Below are 19,700 nucleotides of genomic sequence, written 5' to 3'. Positions count from 1 at the left end.
CTGCAAGTGCATTAGGAATTTTGGTTTTGACATATGGATATAATTATCCATAGATGAGTGCATGTAGACAATCACCAAGGGACCATTTTACATTTAAGGTCATGTAAAAATCCATTTATATTTTGAGAAAGGCATGTAGTGAAGAGGGTCGAGCTGGGTCAGGCCTGTGCTTTCCACCCTGCCAGTGTCACATGGGGGTTGTGCAGCCTTTTCGTGTGCCAAGCCTGTATTTTTGGAATATTTAGCAGAGCTGGCACTGAAAACCAGCCTGTCGGATGTAATCAGCTGGTCCGAGCTGCCTTATTTAAAGGACCAGCCAATCCAAACTGGCAGCTAGGCTACACGACCTGAGAGAGACCGATCTCATCTTCCCCCCTCCTTCCTGAGCTCTTCTGAGATTTCTCCTCCTTCTGGCTTTTGCTCATGAATCTGACCATTTCCTCATATTGATGGACTTTAAGCCTAAAATGAGCCGCATTTTGGAGCTAATAGATGCAGCTTAGAAAGGAAAGAAAAAGTTCCTTACATGAATGACATTGCTCATGTATGCAAACTCGGTTTGAGGGTTAGAATTGGAAGAGCAGTATACCATAGTTTATTCTAAAGTATTTAGAAAATTCAGATGACTTTCCATTTCCTGTCTCTTATGTGAGTCCACATCTCAGTGGCAGCAGCTAGCAGAGCAAAGTGAAGCAGCCTAGGGGGGTTTCTGCCCCGCCGCATCCTGCAGCTCCTCCTGGGGCATCCTGAAGCACTTCCAGACCAGGTGGAATATGTAAACCCTCCAGCATATTCTGGGTCTGCATACCAGTGGGGAGAGGACTTCTTTCTAAATCAACATCAAGCACAACCAACTAGGGCTGGGTATTGATTAAAAAAATGTTCGATACAACACTGATATAGATATCTTTGATACTGATTCCTGAATGATACCTTTTTGTTCCATACCAATTTTATTAAATCCTTTTAAACTTAAATTACGTTGCACATTACAGTACAACTTTTAGGTGGCCTGATCATCTTCTTACAGTTGAACACAAAGCTGTCATATTTTCTTTTTGACATACCTTCACACCAACACACACCCACACATGTTAAGCCCCGCCTTCCTCTTCTCTTTTGGCGAATGAGCTCTATCTGAGCACTGTCAAATCCATCTATCCATCTTCTACCGCTTCATCCTCCACACGAGGGTCGCTGGTGCCAATCCCAGCTGACATAGGACGAAAGGCGGGTACACCCTGGACAGGTCGCTAGTCCGTCACAGGGCCACACAGAGATAAACAACATCCACTCTCTCTCACTTACACCTATGTCTATTTAGAGTGTCCAATTTGCCTAATTGCCAAATCTGCATGTTTTTGGGCTGTGGGAGGAAACTGGAGAACCCTCAGAAAACCCACGCACACACGGAGAGAACATGTAGACTCAAAACAGGAAGGCCCTTGTTCTGACCTGGTTTGGCTGAATGACAGCACATATCCAATATTAAGTGATACAGAGGAAGTTTGATACCCAGTCAATATCCAGCTCCTCAACCAACAGACATTTCCCCTCTTCAAACTCCTGCTTCCGCAGTCTTTTCCCACCTGCCGATTTGTTGATTCAGCAAGCAGAAAAACAAACCTCCTCTACAGCCTGATTTCATCTGGTTGCTTCAAACAATTCTTGTCTCTAGACAATGACACCACAACACCGCAGCTGAACGGCTCCCCGTCTTTTCCCCCTCCTTTTTTTTCAGGAGATGCCATAGCCCAGCTCACAGACGTAGGCTCGGCTTTGCCGTCCCAGTCTGACGGACGCTCCACAGTGTTCAGCGATAGGACAGGGATGGTGAAAGCCGCACGCCTGCTCCTGTCCTCGGTCACTAAAGTCCTGGTGTTGGCTGACCGCATCGTTATCAAACAGATAATCACGTCACGGAACAAGGTGAGACAAGCAGTAAGATGACGCAGCCCTTTCTAGAAGTTCACGAACCCTCTTATTTACTCACCCGACGGTCCACATGCATATACACACACTCACCTTCGTAGACTCTATTCTCTTCCCTTTACTCCCTATAAGCGCTGGCTCTTTGAAAGAGCACTCTGCAGGTAATTGAAGGAAAGCAGCACATTTAGCGGCCGCATAAAAAAACACAGAGCCAGAGATTGTCTCCCTGCCCCGCACCTGGCTATTCTCTTAGTCCGTCTGTGTGATATGGATGTCACTATAGACTGAGCCAAGAATGGAAACAGGGGGCCTAATCATGAGTGGTTAGCCTCATTTGGACAGGCAGTCAACAGCCCCCCTGTTCTCCATTACTGGCAAACACAATTACATCTCTTCCTCCTCTTTGTTTGGCCTGGATAAAAGCTGCTGCTTTAGCCCTGGCAACTAGTGTACCCCCAGCAGCTAAATTAGCTCCTATGTGGACTGCCATTAACTAAAATGCAGGTTAGGAACGGCTTAATCTGCTATCGCTGTTGTAGGATATTACTGATAAAATTGAGCCTTAAATACCCCAAAGAAAGTATGGAACTAATACGAAAACACTAGAATATTCATATACGGGGTAAATAATTGTTTTGCTTGGTTCTCTTGTACGGTAAAGACTCTCCCTCTTCGTCTTTCTGAACATGAACATGGATTTCTGCACCTTCCAGCACAACACAAGCCATATGTTGCTGTTCGCCGTACGACTCTGATCTTCTCATTCCTCTCAGGTCCTGGTAACCCTTGACCATCTGGAAAGAGTCAGCACCTTTCAGGAATTTGTACAGATATTCAGCCAGTTTGGCAATGAGATGGTGGAGTTTGCCCACCTCACAGGAGACAGACAGAATGTGAGTAGCATCTCAACAGACTCCCCTGCTTTTTTTGTGTTCGTTTGAAGTGTGTCAGAATCTCCAAGTAAGTGGGACGTGCATGAGGTTTAACGTGGGCTATAGCTGCATATTGATATGGTGTAGTTCATGGACATATGGTCATTGTTCATTGTTTTCTGCAACACTAAACACACCTTGTTTATTCATGTCGATGTGCTTAAAATCAAGCGCTTATTGTTTCTGCAAATTGTCCTTATTCCTCTATGTCTATTAATGTTTTAATCTTTGTCTAAACCTGTGAAAAAATTACCACACAGTCAGTTATGATTCATATTTCTCGTCACGATTCAGCATTAATATGAGCTGACCTTTCAGGGGCAGATTCCTTATGCAGTGCACTTTTAGCAAATTTGCAACCTAAAAACTTTCGTCCCAGTCTTTAGGGGAAAAAAAAAAATAAAAACAGTTCAACTTTGTGGTTGTAACTTCATACTGTTATAAGCTGCTAATCTTACCCTGACGCACACATTCAGCATCTGTAGTTAAAACGCTTCGCCTGCAGAATGTGGCGTGAAGTGCAATGGCTGTGATATTTAGAGAGAGAGGGAGGGTCCGCCGCCCCTCGTTCTGAATTTCAGCAGGGCTTGTGTTTTGACACACGCGTCATGTCTTTTCCCAACGCGCCACAGCTAATGCTCACCCTCCTAATTTGCCACCCTGGTTTTCTTTATCTTGTTCTGTTGTGTTCACTCCCACTCAAACATCCCCTTTACAAAATCTACTATTTCGTCTATTCAAGCCGTGCAAGCACAGAGGCAAAAAATAATGACAGGTAATCACATCGTCTTTGTAATCTATGGCAAAGTGCCAGGAAAGGAGTTGATTAAGCCGCCTTTTCCAAATCCTGTATCTATCTAATTTGAGCTGTTTATTTCTCTTTGGAATACTGGCAGATCACAATTTACTGTCTTGACTTGGAGAGTAATCCGTGTCCCTTCATACCAACATGAAAGACACTTCTCAATTTCTCAATTTCTGTGCTGTAGGACTTGAAGGATGAGAAGAAAAAAGCGAGGATGGCAGCAGCCAGAGCAGTGCTGGAGAAATGCACCATGATGCTTCTTACTGCCTCCAAGGTAAACCTGCCGGCCCGCCAACAATGGGCCTCAGGGCAAGGGTTATGGATGATTTATCTGCAGCTCGAATATTAAAGGTCTGCTGGAGTTCATTTCATACATGTCGCAGTCAATGCAGGCTCAGTCAAACAATCATGCAAAAAAAAGAAACAAAAGGAGTGAATAAATGTGGTTGAATTTAACAGAAGTTGACTAGAGTAAGCAGAGACCACAAGTTTTGACATTTCCCCCTGAATTCCTTCCAAAGACTTGCCTGAGGCACCCAGATTGCGAGTCAGCGCGAATCAACAAAGACGCTGTGTTCCACCGGATGCGCTGTGCCCTGGAGCAGGTCATCGAGATAGTCACTGAGGCACGGAGCTGCGGGGAGAACAAGATGCTTCCTGCCAGCATCTACAACGGCATCAAGGACTTCAAGGTGGGATCAGAAAATAGACATAGTGGTGAACGTGCACGCCGCTCATCTGACACGTGTCGACTTGTGAAGTTCAGCAACGATCGGCTATGCTAGAAAGATTAGCTCTGTGTGAGGGTTGAGTTTTTTGGTTGCAGCAAAAACACATCAGCAGGAAGCAGCGGACCTGTTCTGTCATAAGGTTGAATGAATCACCAATAAACCTACGTCACATTTTTTTTCTGTCGTTATTGTGCACTGGCAAATGAAAGAAGTGAACATTGATTAAAAAAAACAAAGGAGGAATAAAAAGAAGCATTTTCCATTGAGAGGAAAGTGAAGAAAGTATTTTTAATGAGAGGAACAGGAGATGCTTATTGTTTTTAAATGAATGGCTTTGTTGCACTTGCAGCAAAAAACAAAAAACATCTTATCTTAAGACACATTAAGCAGAGATCATTTCTCCTATTAAAAACCAAAATGTGCCAGTTCACATAAAGGATGGAACAGGCAAAAATGCATCAGCTTTTATGGCTGTGTACTTGAGCTGCTGTTTGTAGAATTAATGATGTCCCTTTAATGGCTCAAGGTGAGGCTAAGGCTGTTATTTAATAATGAGGTCAAGTGCTTAATGATAATAAGATCATAATTTCATTTCCCTCACAGCACATTAAGTAAAGCCCTTGTGTTTGTTGCTGCCTCCGTCCCTTTCTCCTCTGTCCAATCCCTTATTCCTAACCCCTGTCCTCCGTCTTCTCTCCCCGTCTCACCACTCGTGCAGTCTAGTGTGGAGTGCCTGCGCGAGAACCTGTACTCCTTATCACCCCAGGGCATGGGCAGCCAGCTGGAGGCGCTGGTTGAGCGCTTGGAGGACTTCACTGACTCGGCCTACACCAGCCATGAGCAGCGGCAGGCCATCCTAACTTTGTGCCAGCTGGTGCGCCAAGACACTCAGCAGCTGTTGCACCACTGGATCGAGGCGGTATGTTACCACACGCAGTGCACTCGCAGTGATGCTCACACACTGACGGGAACATTCAAAAAGATGTATGCCACCATAGGAAGAACACCTCATGTGTAAAACCCATCTAATCCTGGGTTTGAACTGGTCTTTGACCTGTGGTAATTCACTCCTGGGTCAAATGACTCAGTGATGTAAGACCTGGGTGAACCAGTCATGACATCACCCACAGGAATGTCAACTCCGGCAACCAGAAGTTCTGAGGGCTCCTCTTGGACGATAGCAGCTGTTAATCACCTTGTGTCCACTCATGTGTGCCATGATTTATTTATAAATGGGAGCATAATTTACAAAATTGATATTATTTGCCATTGTAGAAGACTTGAAATTAAACATTAACTGTAACTCAAGTGGGAAGTGGGTTCATTTTTGCAGGGTTTCCCCCTACTGGCGATTCAATATATTTTCACTTCCTATTTGGCTTCAGGAATAACCCGGACGACTGCATCCATTTTGTGATCGATTGTGAATATGTGGGTGAAATAAGTGTAAAATATAAATAGATAAAAGAACTCGGAAAAATGATGGAATAAATGGAATTAGGAAATAATATACTAAAATAAAAAACTGACTCAAATAATATTGAATTTCGAATAAAAAGTGACAAAAGTAATGGCTGTTACTGTTTTCAACTTGGGACGACAGCGCTCAATGTTTCTTATCTCATCTCACTCTATTTGATCAGCACTTTTAAAATTGTTCACTCACCATTGGATTTCAGTGGTGTTACCTGTGTTGTTGTTGCCATTCAGCGGAATGTCTTTGGCCTTCAGTACTAAATGAAACACAGGTGATTATAATGCAAACTTTCTCTGTGTGTGTGCAGTTACACGGCAGATGCTGCTGCTGCTGCTGCTGCTGCTACATCATTGTATAGTAGTTTCTAATTTAGCCTTTGCAGATGAAGGTCATTTGGTAAAACTGAAAAGACAAGGGATTCTGAAGTGTTTTGATAGAGTGGGCGGATTTTCTGCCTGCGCTAAAAACCATTAGCATTCTGCTATTTTCACTTTGCAGTCTTGAGTTTCATTGTGGCTACTTAAGAAAAATATTATTATTATAATTTTTGTTGACTGTGTTTGTATTCCAACTAGTCGAAGAGTAGTAGTGTACAGATGTGTATGAGACAGAGAGACTGTAAAATCACGCTGTGTCTCATGCTCTAGTCTCTTCTTTCTTTCTTTCTCTCTGTCCCTCTTGAGCAGCAGTCTGCCAAAGCCAAAGAGGCCACAGAGGACATGGAGGTGGCCATCCTGAAGACATGCCAGAGCGTCAGTGACCTCAGACGTGAGGTGAGGAGCGGCCTTTCCTCTGCTCTGCTCCGAGTCTGAATAAATGTCCTCCGTTATGGGGACGGACAGGCCTGACTTGAATGTTTGTCACATGCTGTTCTGCTTATGTTGCTGGTTTCCCTCTTTTCCTTTCTACATCATTTTTCAGCTCTACTGCAGCTGTCTGTCTGTCTCTGTCTGTCTGTCTGTCAGCTCATCATATAACAACTTCAACTCTCTCTCTCACCTTTTGTACACTTGCACTTTCTCCACCCGGCCTTAACTCCCTCCTGTCCTCATTCTACACCTTCATCTCTGATTCCTCTCCTCCTCCTCCAGCTCCATAAAGTGGCAGTCATCCGTGCCTCTGACTTGCTGAAAGTTCACGGAGAGCAGTTGCCTCTGCGGTCTCTCAAAGCCGCGGGCGCCGAGGGAAACCTGGAAGCAGTGGCGGAGTACTCGCGCACACTCACTGAGCAGAAGGAGCAGCTGGTGGAGGTAGGTGACAACGGGGGTCAAGGAAGCAAGGAGGGTTGGAGAGCACTGAAGGTTGTGGATTTTAGTTATAAAATACAGCAATGGATATCAGTAGTGAAAGTTTAAAAGCATCCTCCATACTTCTTGGACAAAGTGTGGGGGGGGATATCATTAGCTGCAAAGTTGATGAAAACAAATTCCTTTGATGCCAGCATCACGCCACAAGCACTTGATGCAAGCAAAAACATGGTGCTGGAGATGAATCAGAATGTATGAGTACACTCCTAAACCTCCACCAAATGAATGCCAACATGTGGTTTGATTATACAAATACTGAGCAGGAAAAACACCACGCACAGCAGGTTTTGTCATGCCTTTGCTCGTGGCCCTAACAAGCAACGTGTACAGTATGTTTTGTTAAGATGCATTTATCCAAAAAAAAGAAGAAGCTCTGGCATTAAACTCTCTATTGAACATTTGGAATAAATATTCACTCATTCGGTCCATGTTTGGAGAGACACGTTACGTTTTCTTCTTTCTTCCATGAGCGTTGTCGTTCGCTCAGACCCTTGAACCAGCGTCCACTCGGAATGAGATTTGACCCAAAAAGGCATTTAACACTCAAACTTGTGTTAGCACTTCCATTCAAACCATTTTCCCTCCAGACGTGTCGGTTGTTGTGCCATGTGTCGGGGACTGAGCCTTTGGAGATTACCTGTATACACGCCGAGGAGACCTTCCATGTCATTGGTCCACAGGTAATATTAATCCCAATGTTTTCTTTATTGATTGTTGTTGTTTTTGCGTGTCTCATTATGATGCCCCATTGACTTTACATGGAAATGGCAGCAGGACGACACAAAACAGACATTTAATTTCAAAAAACACTGATTACCTTTCACTGACGTCAATCTGTTCGCACACACACCGATTTGGGTCTAAAATAAATATTCTACTTAAATGCAGTGTGGTGAACAAAGGGGAAAAATGGCTTAATGTCCCCTATGTTTACCTCCCACACCTGCCATCTATTCAACATAGCTAAGAACATGCTGTCCACCTAGTCCCACTGTCCCAGATCTAATTATGTTTGCACTTGGAAAGCATCCATGGCAGTAATTATCCAGCAGTGTAGAATGTTCCTGTCCTGCGGTGCTAATGTCAGGCCCCGCATGACTCTGCAGTAATGACTCCGCTCCTAAGTTCAAAGGTCGATCAATCAATAATGCCGTGGTGTAGCGGGTGATGGTGGTGATATCTCTCTGTCTGCTCAAAGTAATAGGAGGTGGCCCAGAGGGTAATTGGCTATTAAATGGTACACTGTAGGGGATGAGTACAGGTTGTGTGTGTATTTGCACATTTGTTTGTTCATGTTTTGTGTAATTTCTTTAGATTTCATGCAGCTGTTACACACATACTGATCTGATGTGCCCATGCTTTAAAGGGAGTTCAACGGGAAATTCAATTCTGCTATAATAGTGGGAATATTTCCATGGTGCTGTGTTGTAGAAACTAACGTCTTCAAGATTCCCTTTTCATGTCTGTTACATCTGGGTCATTTTAGTTCCACGCTGTTAAATGGCAGTTATTATGGAGCTCTGATTCGAGCCCCGAGAGATTAAAGTTGGGTGTTTTAATGTCATGATAAGCTGGTGTTGATTAAAGAGGATTATTCTGAGAGCACTGTTGCTCACTTATTACCCACAGAGCAGAGAGACGCGGAAGAGGGTTATATAACTGTAAAACTATTTACCAAAAACATCTTTTAACTGTGTTTATTTCAAACATATGAATGCCTTAGGTTTAGTCATTATCCAGTTTTAGAAAGAAATAGCAGCTGCCACGCTTTTCTTTTTTTTATTGTCATGTAACGTGTTTATTTTGTGTTTGTTTTGTTTACATTTACATCACTAGTTGCATATAATTGGATTGACAACAAACATGGTCTGTGCCTTACTTTCTTTACTTACTGACTTTGCTTTGAATAATGTCTTAACGGACCAGCATAACTCAATTATTCCTCTTCTCGTGTCACTCTTCTCCACCGTGGTGTAGATTATGTCGGCGGCGCAGACGCTGGCCCTGCACCCCTCCAGTAAGATCGCGAAGGAGAACCTGGAAGTCTTCTGTGAGGCCTGGGAGTCGCAGCTCTGTGACATGGCGCTGTTACTGAGAGAGATCAACGACGTCTTCGAAGGCAAACGAGGTGCGTTTTTGTCCAGTTAACGATGTTGGTGTTTGGCTCGGTGGTAAGCAGAAGAGCGTACAGGAACTTACGCAGTCGAATGCTCGAGTTTCCTTCATGAAAGTTCAAGCTGAAGCAAAAACAGGCAGCATGGACTTGATTTTCCTTTCTTTTTTTTTTTTATCAAAAATGAATCATCAAGGACTGTGGGAGGTATTTTCTGAAAGAATCCATGTCAATGCCGTTATACACAGGTGCATTCATTCCTCCTCTCTTCCTTCACCCTATTCACTATCGAGCCATTGACCCGAGATGTTTAAGTCATGGACAGTGCCTCTTAACAACGCAGCTCTTTGTATCCACACTGACAGAGAATCAGACTCCAGGTACATGCAGTTACTCGTGTAGGTTTGCATCTGCGGTTCATTCGCTCGTCTTTGAGCCAATGTTTGAATCACGCGCTGTAAGAAAGTGTCAAAGACAGTGGGAAGCTCTTGTTGGCGTGTTATTGAGTACCTCTCTCGTAAAGTGGGATAAATATTACGAGGTGCGGCTCAGCGCGTAAAAGGATCGGCGTCCATCGCGCTCTGCTAAAATATCACATGAACGATGGCAGGTTTGACGCCCCCATGGTTGAAAGGAGCCATGCTTTTTGTGTTTATGGGTACATTTAAAAACCATTTAATTACCGTAATTAGGGAATGAATCATATTCGCCAACCCTAATGGGCTGCAAAAGTCTGAATATGTACACACAGTATACAAAGACAAATTATAAAAGCGCTGTTTCATTTTTACCCTTTAACGGCGAGTGTATCGCTGGTGATAAGTTTGCACAAGCGCACTTTGCGTTACCATGGTTAAGCGACGTTTTGTGCTATCGGGAAAAACTCCCAACGGTTTCTGAAAGCTGAGAAGTTGCACGTCAAAGCCAACGTGTGGTTATTACGGTAATTTCACGCGCGCTGTTTCAGGAGGTCAGAGAATCAGCGTCTTTGTTGCCCATTGAGAGACAAAGACTCAAACAATTGTTATTGTAAATATGTTTATATATGTCGTTGGTGTACAACTGCAGGGTTTCTCTAAATAACCTTTTTTTGTTTTTTTCTTCAGTTTAAATTGTTAAAACAGCATTATAACATGCAGTACATTGTAAACAACTGCCAGATATTGGAAGAAGTTATACTGGAAAAATGGCCCAAAGCACTGTTGCAGGAAATTCTCTAATCCTTTTATTGTTAAAATAGGAAAAAAAAAAAGGTGTTAAAGGGTTAAGGATAGGATGTGCTGTAGACAATTTATGTTGATTTATTATGATTATTTATTTTTTTAATTCTCTATTTCTAGGAGATAAAAGATCTTATTTGTCCCTGCCCAGACCCGGGGTGAGTTTCACACCACCCACCCTCATGAATATCACAGACACCAAACAATGGCTTCTAATCCTTTGATTAATGCCTTTCTCTTTTTCCCACAGAAACACTCAGCGAACCTGAAGACTGCCAAGGCTGTCAAGTTGGATGCGGAGGTAGCGTGCGCCATAAACTCGTCTGGCTTTCAGCTACGACACGTCTCGCACCCTGTTCTGACAGCAGTATATTCGCGTCATGAATTGATTTGTTTTTATAAGCGGCTGCGATTTTGCCTGGCAGCAGTTTTCACATGCTGTACCAGAGGAAGCTGGATTATGCTGATCGGAGAAGTTCTGAGCGTTGTTAACAAATGAAAACGTCCCATACATTTGCGAATGTGCATTCCTATAATGACATTCATTACACCTCAGTCTTCCCCATATAGAATGACTTGTGTTTGTGTGTGTTGCTCTGTGTGTGTGTGTGTGTGCGTGCGTGTGCAGGAACAGACAAGCATGGCCAAGTTGGGGCTTGAGCTGCGTCTGCTGTCATCCGACGTGGACACGGAGGTGGAAAAATGGGAGGAACAAGAACATGATATCGTTCGACAGAGCCAGAGCCTGGCCAGCATGGCCTACAACATGTACCTGTTCACCAGGTAGCCTTCTGGTCCCATCCCACACACACACACACACACACATGCTCAGATATCTCATTTGCAGCGTGCTGGACCTGTTACATTTCAGATCTGACCACTTTAAAGCCTCTTAACCTTCCGTGAATCTCTTTAGAGGCTCAGCGTTCACTCGAGTCCCCAGCTAGCAGCAATCAATACACAGCAGGCCTTGCCACAGTTGACATGACTATGACTCATTCTGACAATACAATGACTGCAAAATTATATGTTCCGCTGATTGTTCTGCATGTATTTTGACACCATCCATCTTCCCTCACCCATTTTTCCGTCTCATTTTCTGTGTTGCATATCGATCCCCCAGAGGGGAGGGGCTGCTGAAAACAACACTAGATCTTTTTCATCAAGCCGAGGTATGTGCATCCACATGTGCTAATCTCCCTTTCTCTTCACCGTCTGCACTGTTTTACCTCCTGTTTTATTCAAGTAGTTTCAGTAAAGCAAAAATATCCTGTGACTGGTAAATCATCAGGTTAGTCAGGACTAGTTTACCATTATTTACGACCGACAGGGCACGACAGGGACGTAAATGTCGCGGGGTGTTTTATTTTGGTGGCCCCGCTCGGGCAAACAGCTGCTCAGAGGGACACATCCTGTCGGATTGGGATTATTGCCAGTGTCGAACCTGTGTCGAAAATGTCAGCAAGGATTTACTCGACTTGCAAGGGAGCAAGAAAGATAAGAGAGGAAGAGGAATGAGAGGGGAAAGAGACGGGGAGGCACGCTGATAAGAAGCAGAGAAAATGAAAAAATCTCAAGACATTTACAGAGTGTGCTTTTTGCTTTTGAGCGACTTCCTGGTAGCAGTTGAAAAGAATCATCATTTTGCCCATATTTGTGCAAGTGTTTTTATTTTCTTTGGTTCTGTGTGTGTTTGTTTGTGAACTCTGAAGGTTCTTTCTGAAGAAGGGCTCCAGCTGTGCTCATCTCTCCGCACTTTCTCCATTCAGGTATGTGCTAAGACAACAAATCAGCCTCACTTGCTCTGGAACACGCACACATAAAATGCTTCCGTCAGATCAGGCTGAAAACAACAGATTTACAGTTTTTGTACACACTGTTTGTTTTGTGTGTATTTGTATTTGCCGCGTGTGTTCTGAACACTCCATGTGTTGCAAAGTGATGTTCATAATTCAAATGTTCTTGCACATTACTAACTTTGGAAAAAAAGAAACAATATTCTTGTGTGTATTACATAACCAGGAAGACGTGATACTTTTATATTAGCAGCAATGGAGTGAGTGCAGTGTAATAGTAAATAGATACTTTATTGATATTATATTTTAATATACCATGCCCTTGCTTCTCGGCTGGGATCTGATTAAACTAGAGAAGACCAAGAGGGAATAAATAAATAAAAAGAATATTTAGTGGAAGATGTAGAATTCAGCATAAAAGTAAACAGAAGCGAAAGCTAGAGTGAAGAAACAGTTTCTTTTTCCTTTTGAACAGTTCAACTGCTTACCCTTATGTTCACGCAGCTATCATTGCAACACTGCAACACCCATGTCAGCCACTCTGCCATGCCACGGTGCCAGGTCCACTTTATAAATCACAAAGTGAGAGCAGGAAATTAAGGCCGTCACGCACTTTCACCGTCCTCTTTGCAGCAAACAAACGTAGCTTCAGTAACTTCTTCCCCAGGTTCCCCAGTTTTAATTAAATGGCCTGATTTTGACAGCCATTAATGACCGCTATTTGTCACTGCTGCATCTGTGAGTGTGTGTGTGTGTGTGTGTGTTTGTGTACACGTGCCGAGGGGAAGAGGGTGTAGGAGTCAACGGCAACCGCCCAGGACTAATTCATAATCAGGAGGCCCGGCTCTTTAACTTGTCATGTGCTCTCTGATTAATTACATCAAGCAAACTGGTGCTAATGAAGTCCCTCTGTCTCACTGTCCGCTCCCATAGCATAACTGCTGTGCCCGTATTAAAAATATGTACCCATTTATGCAAATATACTGGAGCATCTTAATGAGATTGAAGAGGTTTTGTGTACTTTTGACCACCCTGAATAGCAGCGTGTTTTGGGGGTCACTCGTGGCCTCTCGCTTTCATGTAACTGAAGAAGATTGATGTGGGGATGAACTCAGCAGGATAACAGACTTAAGCAGTAGATCACGTCCTGGCTGTTGCTGATTGATCACATCAAGCAACACTAAACTTCTAATTTATTTCATCCTTCGTTTTACGATGCGCGATTTGTTTTTGACGAGAACACCGTAAATCCAGTCCAGTCGCGGCGTCAATGTCTGCGTGTGCACATAAACGCATGTCCCTTCATAAACCGTCTCCACTGTCCCTGAAAGACGTCTGTCTTGCTCTCCGTTCCAGCTGGTTGATGAGGAAAAGTCTGCGGTGATGACAGAGACGGAGAAACTGGTGGCATTGTGCCAACAGCTGCAGATGGGAGCCAAGACTCCCGTACAGGGCAAGACTGCCACCTTCCAGAAGGTACACATTAAAGACCTCTGTGTGTGTGTGTGTGTGTGTGTGTGTGTGTGAACACATCTTTAGTAGGCTGTGTGGACCAATTGTCAAGCAAACCTATCTTTGTGAGGACATTTTGGCTGGTCCACACAACTTTAACAGGCCTTTCGAGGATTAAGACCTGGTTTTAGGGTTACAATTAGGTTTAGGTTAGAGTTAAGTTAGGGTTAGGCACTTAGTTGTGATGGTTAAGGTTAGGGTAAGGAGCTAGGGACTGCATTATGTCTATGAGTGTCCTTGCTAAGATAGCTGTACAAGTGTGTGTGTGTGTCTCTATTTGTCTGTCTGTTATTTGCTTTGGTTTGTGTGTCCAATTTTCTAAGAATTAATCAGGGGGTTGTTTTGCCTTGAAGCTGCTATTTTTTTGATACACGTCAACCGAGTAATTTCGCACAGAGCGTACAGATCACACTCACGGCAGCTTTCTGACATCATCAACAACAGACGGGCATCTGTGAAACACACAACGGAGCACGACTCTCACCGTTACTTCATTCCTGGCGATGGCGTAATCTTTGAGTGATCTGCGCGCGACATCATTATCGAAACACAAGGTGTCAGATTAATGAACGTCTGAGAATTTAATGAGCGTCACGGACAGGGGGTGAGCTGCCTTAGGTCACCTTGTAGTGAAGGTTCAAAAAGGAAGAGATGAAGAATAGTGCTTTCTCTGCTGATTAATGAGCATCTCTTTGATATGACTGCCATTTTTCTCCCTCCATCCTGATGTTTACGTTATCATTCATTCAGGGTTGGCAGAGCATTGATGATGAAATGTTTACTTATATGTCAAACTGTTTATCTCCTCTTAAAGGTCTAGTGCTTATTTATCCGTGGCATCTAATGTGAGACTGCAGAGTGCAATATATGCAAGACTCCTGCATTACTTTTTCATATATGTCGGGGAACTATAGTTGCCTTTGCATATCAGAAAGGATGTAAATGCACTTTCACAACTCCCCCCCCCCCACACACACACACTCTTTGCTCTGCCTGTTTGTAATGCCTGCAGATCTCCACTACAGAGTGAAGCTGCTGCTAACTGCGAAGCTTATAGTTGATCCTGCAGATTTGTTTGTCATTTTGCCATCCAGAGTGTACAACTTGGCGTCCATCTTCAGACACTTTGGTGTTGCGATTTTGCTCGGGAGGACATTTAAAAACATTATATCGCTGTCTTTGTTTGTACGTGGTTAGTAAAGACAGTCTGTTACGCTTCTAGATTTTGAGCTTGAATGGGTTTTTACGGTTCGAGTATGAACTTTCCACCGAAAATTCAAACAGATGAAAAGCGACAGCCCAATAACACTAAATGTTACACTGTGGACTTTTAAGGTCGTGATTTAGTCTCTTTTTCTTTATCTCTAGGTGGACTCATCTATTCAGACAGCAAGAGGCGTCTTGGCTGTGGTTCTCTCCCTTCTCCCTTTCTGTAACAAACTCAACAAGAAGGTGAGAATGCAAAAATGACTTCACGTACATTTAAGAGAGGAGCTTTAGTTTCTCACGAAGCTCAACGGTCATTTTCCTTACAGTACAAGTCCGAGAAGAGTAGCTTGGGTTCCTCGCATGACTGGAGGGAGAGGCAGGATGCATCCACACCTGTCAAAGAGGACGGAGCTCTCAACGGCAAGAACAGCAACGGATTTGGTGTCAAATCACTGGAGCAGCACATGGCCGGTCTCAACCTGCTGGAGGGCAAATAATCCAGGAAATGGTCACCTCCTCATTTGTTCACTATTCTCCCTCGGAGCAGCACATAGACCACCCTACTTTTCTGGAAAACATGAAATCCAGGAAATACCTTACTCTTCTCCACCTCATTCTCCCACCATAGTGGGCCAGAGCTGTGGGGTGAAGATGGTGGCTTAGGGCCAGCCTGAGTTTGTATTTGTCGTCTGGTGGATGAGTTAGAAGGTTTACAGACAAAGCAGATCCAAGCCTTGTGTGGCCATAGGCGGTTTAAAACCTGGGTAGTTTTTAAGCACCAGTTCAGCCACAGTCCACAAGATGGAGACAATCAGTCAACACCTGAGACTTTGTCATTAGCAGTAAGCCCCTTCCAAGGAAAGGCCTGGCACACAGCTAATATTGCAGTCACTTCTCTCATCATTAAGTTGATAAACTGAAGGTAGATCATTAAGGGACTCCATTTAATGCTCAGCTCGGCCATACACCTGTCTTCACAATGTGCCTCTGCAACACAAGCGTTGTGGCGTACTATAAATATGTTGCACACATTAGTCAAGCGAGTAAAAAAAAAAAAAAACTAAAAGTGTGACATGAAATCACATTTTGCATGACGCTATCAAAACCCTTGTGTTCATGTCTCCTATGATTAATATGCCACTGGTTTGTAATGTTAATATTTGTAATGTAACGTTAGGCATTGTGGTACTACTCTGTACATGATCACAGCACTACTGTCAGCATCACACCTGCATAACTCATGTGTTAATGCAAGATTAAGTATTTGAAATGGCTCATACTATGTGATCAATGTATAACTTCCAAAGGATTATAGTATATGTTACATTCCCCATGTGCCATTTTAGAAGCAAAATACAAAAAGAGAAAAATCATAATTTAATGCCAAATATTGTCTTCATGAAGACGCTGTAATCTTCAGCTTGCTACTATGAAATATAAAGCTTAGTTCTCCAGTGTGAAGGACTGGTGAGATATTTAGATTTTCCATATAAAGCAGCTCCTTAATGTCATCCACATCACAGAGATGCTACTTTACAATATCTCCAATACTGTCATACCATACTTCTGTGTAAGCTATTATATTCTGACTTATTTTTCACAAAGAAATTGAGAGCTAATTCTGATTTGGCACCCTTGCCACATAGAGCCTTGAAGTGTACTTGTAATGAAGACTGTCATTGTGAAGTTGCTGAATAGGCCAATGTGTTATATTTAGTGGTATATGGTATAATCTGGTACTTGAATCACAAATAGACAGTATATATATAGTGTTTATCCTAAGGTAATGGCGTTGGTACGGGGCGAGGATGAAAAATAAACAGCAGATATTAAGATTTAGAGATGCTTTGTATAGTGTGAGAGCAGCTAAGGATGCTGGGTATTATAGTGGCTCAACAGAAGTGAAGAAATCAGATCTAGTTTTGGATCATCTATTCTTTTGACAAGTGAAAGGCTAAAAAAAATGAGACATGGAAATTAAACAATATTTTTCTTAGACCTGTGTTGGTTGTTTTTAATATTTTACAAAAATACTTAAACTTACTTTGTGCAAGTACTTAATCACAGCATTCAAATGAATGTTTTTGAAAATGAAAATTCACTACCAGAAAAGCTTCCTAAACATTCAAAAACACTGTAAAATAAAGGCATAGTGCAACTCTTACATTATACACTCGCCTGCCTCTATATTAGGTACACCTTTTAACACAATGCAACTATCGAATGAGCCAATCACATGTCAGCTCAATTCATTTAGGCAATGTAGACATGGTAAAGACAACCTGCTGCAGGTCAAACTGAGCATCAGGAGACCACAGCAGGTGCCACTCCTGCCACTGTGTACCTAATTAAGTGGGCATTGAGTGTAAATAATAGTTAGGTAAAAGGACTGGTGGTGAGATTTGAAAGAAAGATGAGTTATTCTAAAACAGTTCTGACATGAACACCGAGTCCTGTCAAGAGGGCTGTGATTCGGCAACACTACGTTTGGAGACGACGCTTTCAAAGTCCTCTCTGTTCAGGAGATTCTCCGTTATGCTCTTGCTCTCTTCAAACTTTGGCAGGATGACGGCGATGTAGCCTTCAGTGGATGGCTGTGTGGATTGAAACAAGTTCATTTCTGTTCATTTACATTCATAGATGCACAAATGTGGGTTAGAGGAACATACTGTTGATGGTACCTAAATGTGAACATCATAATGATTGAATAATTACATAAACAATAATGATTTACCTTTTCCAGCAAGAGTGAAGGTGTCTCTAAAATTTGTTCATTGACCTCAAGAAGACGGCCACGAATGCAGCTAAAAAGATGATAAACTTGTGGGTCACGGTGACAAACAAATAAGCAGAATGTGTGTCTAGAAAACACAGATGGCTCACCTGTAGATTGTGTATTCAGTTTCATCTGTGCATGATATTCTGCACAATGGTGCAAAATCAGTAAGAAACTGACCGCCCTACAACATGGGGTAAGAACTGAGAGTGTAATCACGATACGTAACAGCAAATGTTTGCAAATGGAATAAAATCATCAATAGCAAAGACATACCCGCTTGGACTTCCCAGATACTTTATTTTTCAGACGACTGCAGCCATCACTGATCTGGTAGTTGATGCTCTTGATTGTCCGTCCATTGTGAAGGATCGGGTGAGTCTCTGCTAATGTGACAACACATAATCTGCAATTATAAATTCAAAAGTGAGTCCTTTTTATATCCCTTCAATATGTAAAATATTTCTACTGAATGTAAATTAAATCCATTAAAAAAAAAAAACCAAACCCAAATAAATACAGAGCATGATTATAGGAATTGTGCACTGTAACAGGTAGTCAGTTGCCTAGTAATGAAACCCATAGTGCTGTGAATTCTGCACCTTTTTAAAGCTGCATTTTGTTTTCAGTTCAATGTATTAGAAATGTTTCACAACATGCATCAGTCAAATTTCAGATGCATTAGAGTAGGGATGCATGACATTGGACTTTTGCCGATATTTGATATGCCGAGATATCAGGAGTGATATATCTGATACAGATATATACCCTGTTCCCTGCGCCCTACTGCAGAGGCTATTTATTATATAGTATTTATTATATATATATATATATATATATATATATATATATATATATATATATATATACACATATAAAATATGATTAATATGTGCCGTATGTATATATAGACACATATACTGTATATACAAGACAACTTGCACAAATTATCACTCATGCACTTTAACTTGGTTGTTGTGGTAACTTTTTTTTTCCTGGCCTGTTATCAACAATATATATAACATTGTCTCTTTTCATTCTGCACTTAAAACTTACTGTCATTGTTTGTGTTGTGTTTTGTGGCTGGCATTGGCCTGCCACGTGACTGAAGATGGAAATTAGCTTTGGCTACAATCCTGCATGTTTACATGTAGTGTCCCATTATAAATAAATCCATAACCAAAATAAACTCTATTCATTATTGACTGAGGCAGGCACAGTAGACCCAACAGAGATGGTTACCATTATTATTATTACAGGTCAATCACAGTAAACTTCTATTAAACTAGTAATCAGAATGTTATCACCACCTGGTGTTTAACAATATACTGGTACCTGTTTGAATGCTGCAGGATGCAGTGGTCCTCACACGGCTTCCCCTTCATATCTAAATAAAATAGAAACAAGTATTTCGTGACATTTTGAATTAAATCACATGAAATAAACATCTCTTTCTCTCTGGCACTAAGTTCGTCTAACGCTAGCTCCCTAGTCACAGCTAACATCTACGGATATTAATCAGCTTTTACTTACCGGCTCTGTACCACCGCGTGTAATACCGATCGATAACGGAAGGCGCATTGTCTTCTGTGTCTTTCTGCTCAGTTTCGTCCATCAAAGGTTTTTAAAACACTTTTTAAAAATAATTATCATGTAGCTGCTACTCCACACGACTTTGTTTGACGGACAGCAAATGGTGTGACACGGCGAGGTCCGTCATTTGAATGTACCCGATAGTCTTCGGGAAAAGCCAATCGTTCCGGGTGTTTCTTTGGGGGAAATATTGAAGTATTTGCGATTTTCTAAATATTGTCATTGAGCTTTGAAATATATATTTTAGCCACACTTCAGTTGAATATTCAGTGTGTTTTGACTCTAATGTAAGCACGA

General features: G+C 42.3%; 2 protein-coding genes across 2 annotated transcripts in view; one reads left to right on the top strand and one right to left on the bottom strand.

The window, feature by feature from the left end:
• The window catches only part of ctnnal1 (catenin (cadherin-associated protein), alpha-like 1), a 48,227-nt gene extending 31,197 nt beyond the window's left edge, over positions 1–17,030 (top strand). Inside the window, exons 3-19 of the mRNA XM_058619330.1 lie at positions 1,742–1,929; positions 2,706–2,825; positions 3,854–3,943; positions 4,191–4,361; positions 5,119–5,319; positions 6,564–6,650; positions 6,969–7,127; positions 7,772–7,864; positions 9,162–9,312; positions 10,638–10,675; positions 10,768–10,818; positions 11,146–11,300; positions 11,641–11,689; positions 12,230–12,286; positions 13,670–13,789; positions 15,194–15,277; positions 15,361–17,030. Of these exons, the coding sequence (XP_058475313.1) occupies positions 1,742–1,929; positions 2,706–2,825; positions 3,854–3,943; positions 4,191–4,361; positions 5,119–5,319; positions 6,564–6,650; positions 6,969–7,127; positions 7,772–7,864; positions 9,162–9,312; positions 10,638–10,675; positions 10,768–10,818; positions 11,146–11,300; positions 11,641–11,689; positions 12,230–12,286; positions 13,670–13,789; positions 15,194–15,277; positions 15,361–15,531 (1,985 nt within the window). The 3' untranslated portion in view covers positions 15,532–17,030. The remainder of the gene's footprint in view (positions 1–1,741; positions 1,930–2,705; positions 2,826–3,853; positions 3,944–4,190; positions 4,362–5,118; positions 5,320–6,563; positions 6,651–6,968; positions 7,128–7,771; positions 7,865–9,161; positions 9,313–10,637; positions 10,676–10,767; positions 10,819–11,145; positions 11,301–11,640; positions 11,690–12,229; positions 12,287–13,669; positions 13,790–15,193; positions 15,278–15,360) is intronic.
• Positions 17,031–17,053: 23 nt separating this feature from the next.
• On the bottom strand, positions 17,054–19,518 carry abitram (actin binding transcription modulator). Its single transcript, XM_058619331.1, has 6 exons — positions 19,344–19,518; positions 19,146–19,197; positions 18,087–18,216; positions 17,918–17,994; positions 17,769–17,838; positions 17,054–17,628 (listed from the first exon to the last, which is right to left on the bottom strand). Exons 1-6 carry the CDS (start codon positions 19,423–19,425, stop codon positions 17,491–17,493), a joined length of 549 nt encoding a protein of 182 aa, XP_058475314.1. The 5' UTR covers positions 19,426–19,518; the 3' UTR covers positions 17,054–17,490.
• Positions 19,519–19,700: the final 182 nt, after the last annotated feature.

Source organism: Solea solea, chromosome 20, assembly GCF_958295425.1.
Source record: "Solea solea chromosome 20, fSolSol10.1, whole genome shotgun sequence".
NCBI lineage: Eukaryota > Metazoa > Chordata > Actinopteri > Pleuronectiformes > Soleidae > Solea > Solea solea.
The sequence above is the reverse complement of the archived record's forward strand: the minus strand, read 5'-3'. Positions and strand labels throughout refer to the sequence as shown.

Coding starts and splice junctions, on each gene's coding strand:
- abitram (XM_058619331.1), bottom strand. CDS start 19,425: ATGGACGAAACTGAGCAGAAAGACACAGAAGACAATGCGCCTTCCGTT. Junction 19,198..19,343: donor CACGCGGTGGTACAGAGCCG/GTAAGTAAAAGC, acceptor TATTTTATTTAG/ATATGAAGGGGAAGCCGTGT. Junction 18,217..19,145: donor ATCCTGCAGCATTCAAACAG/GTACCAGTATAT, acceptor TTATAATTGCAG/ATTATGTGTTGTCACATTAG.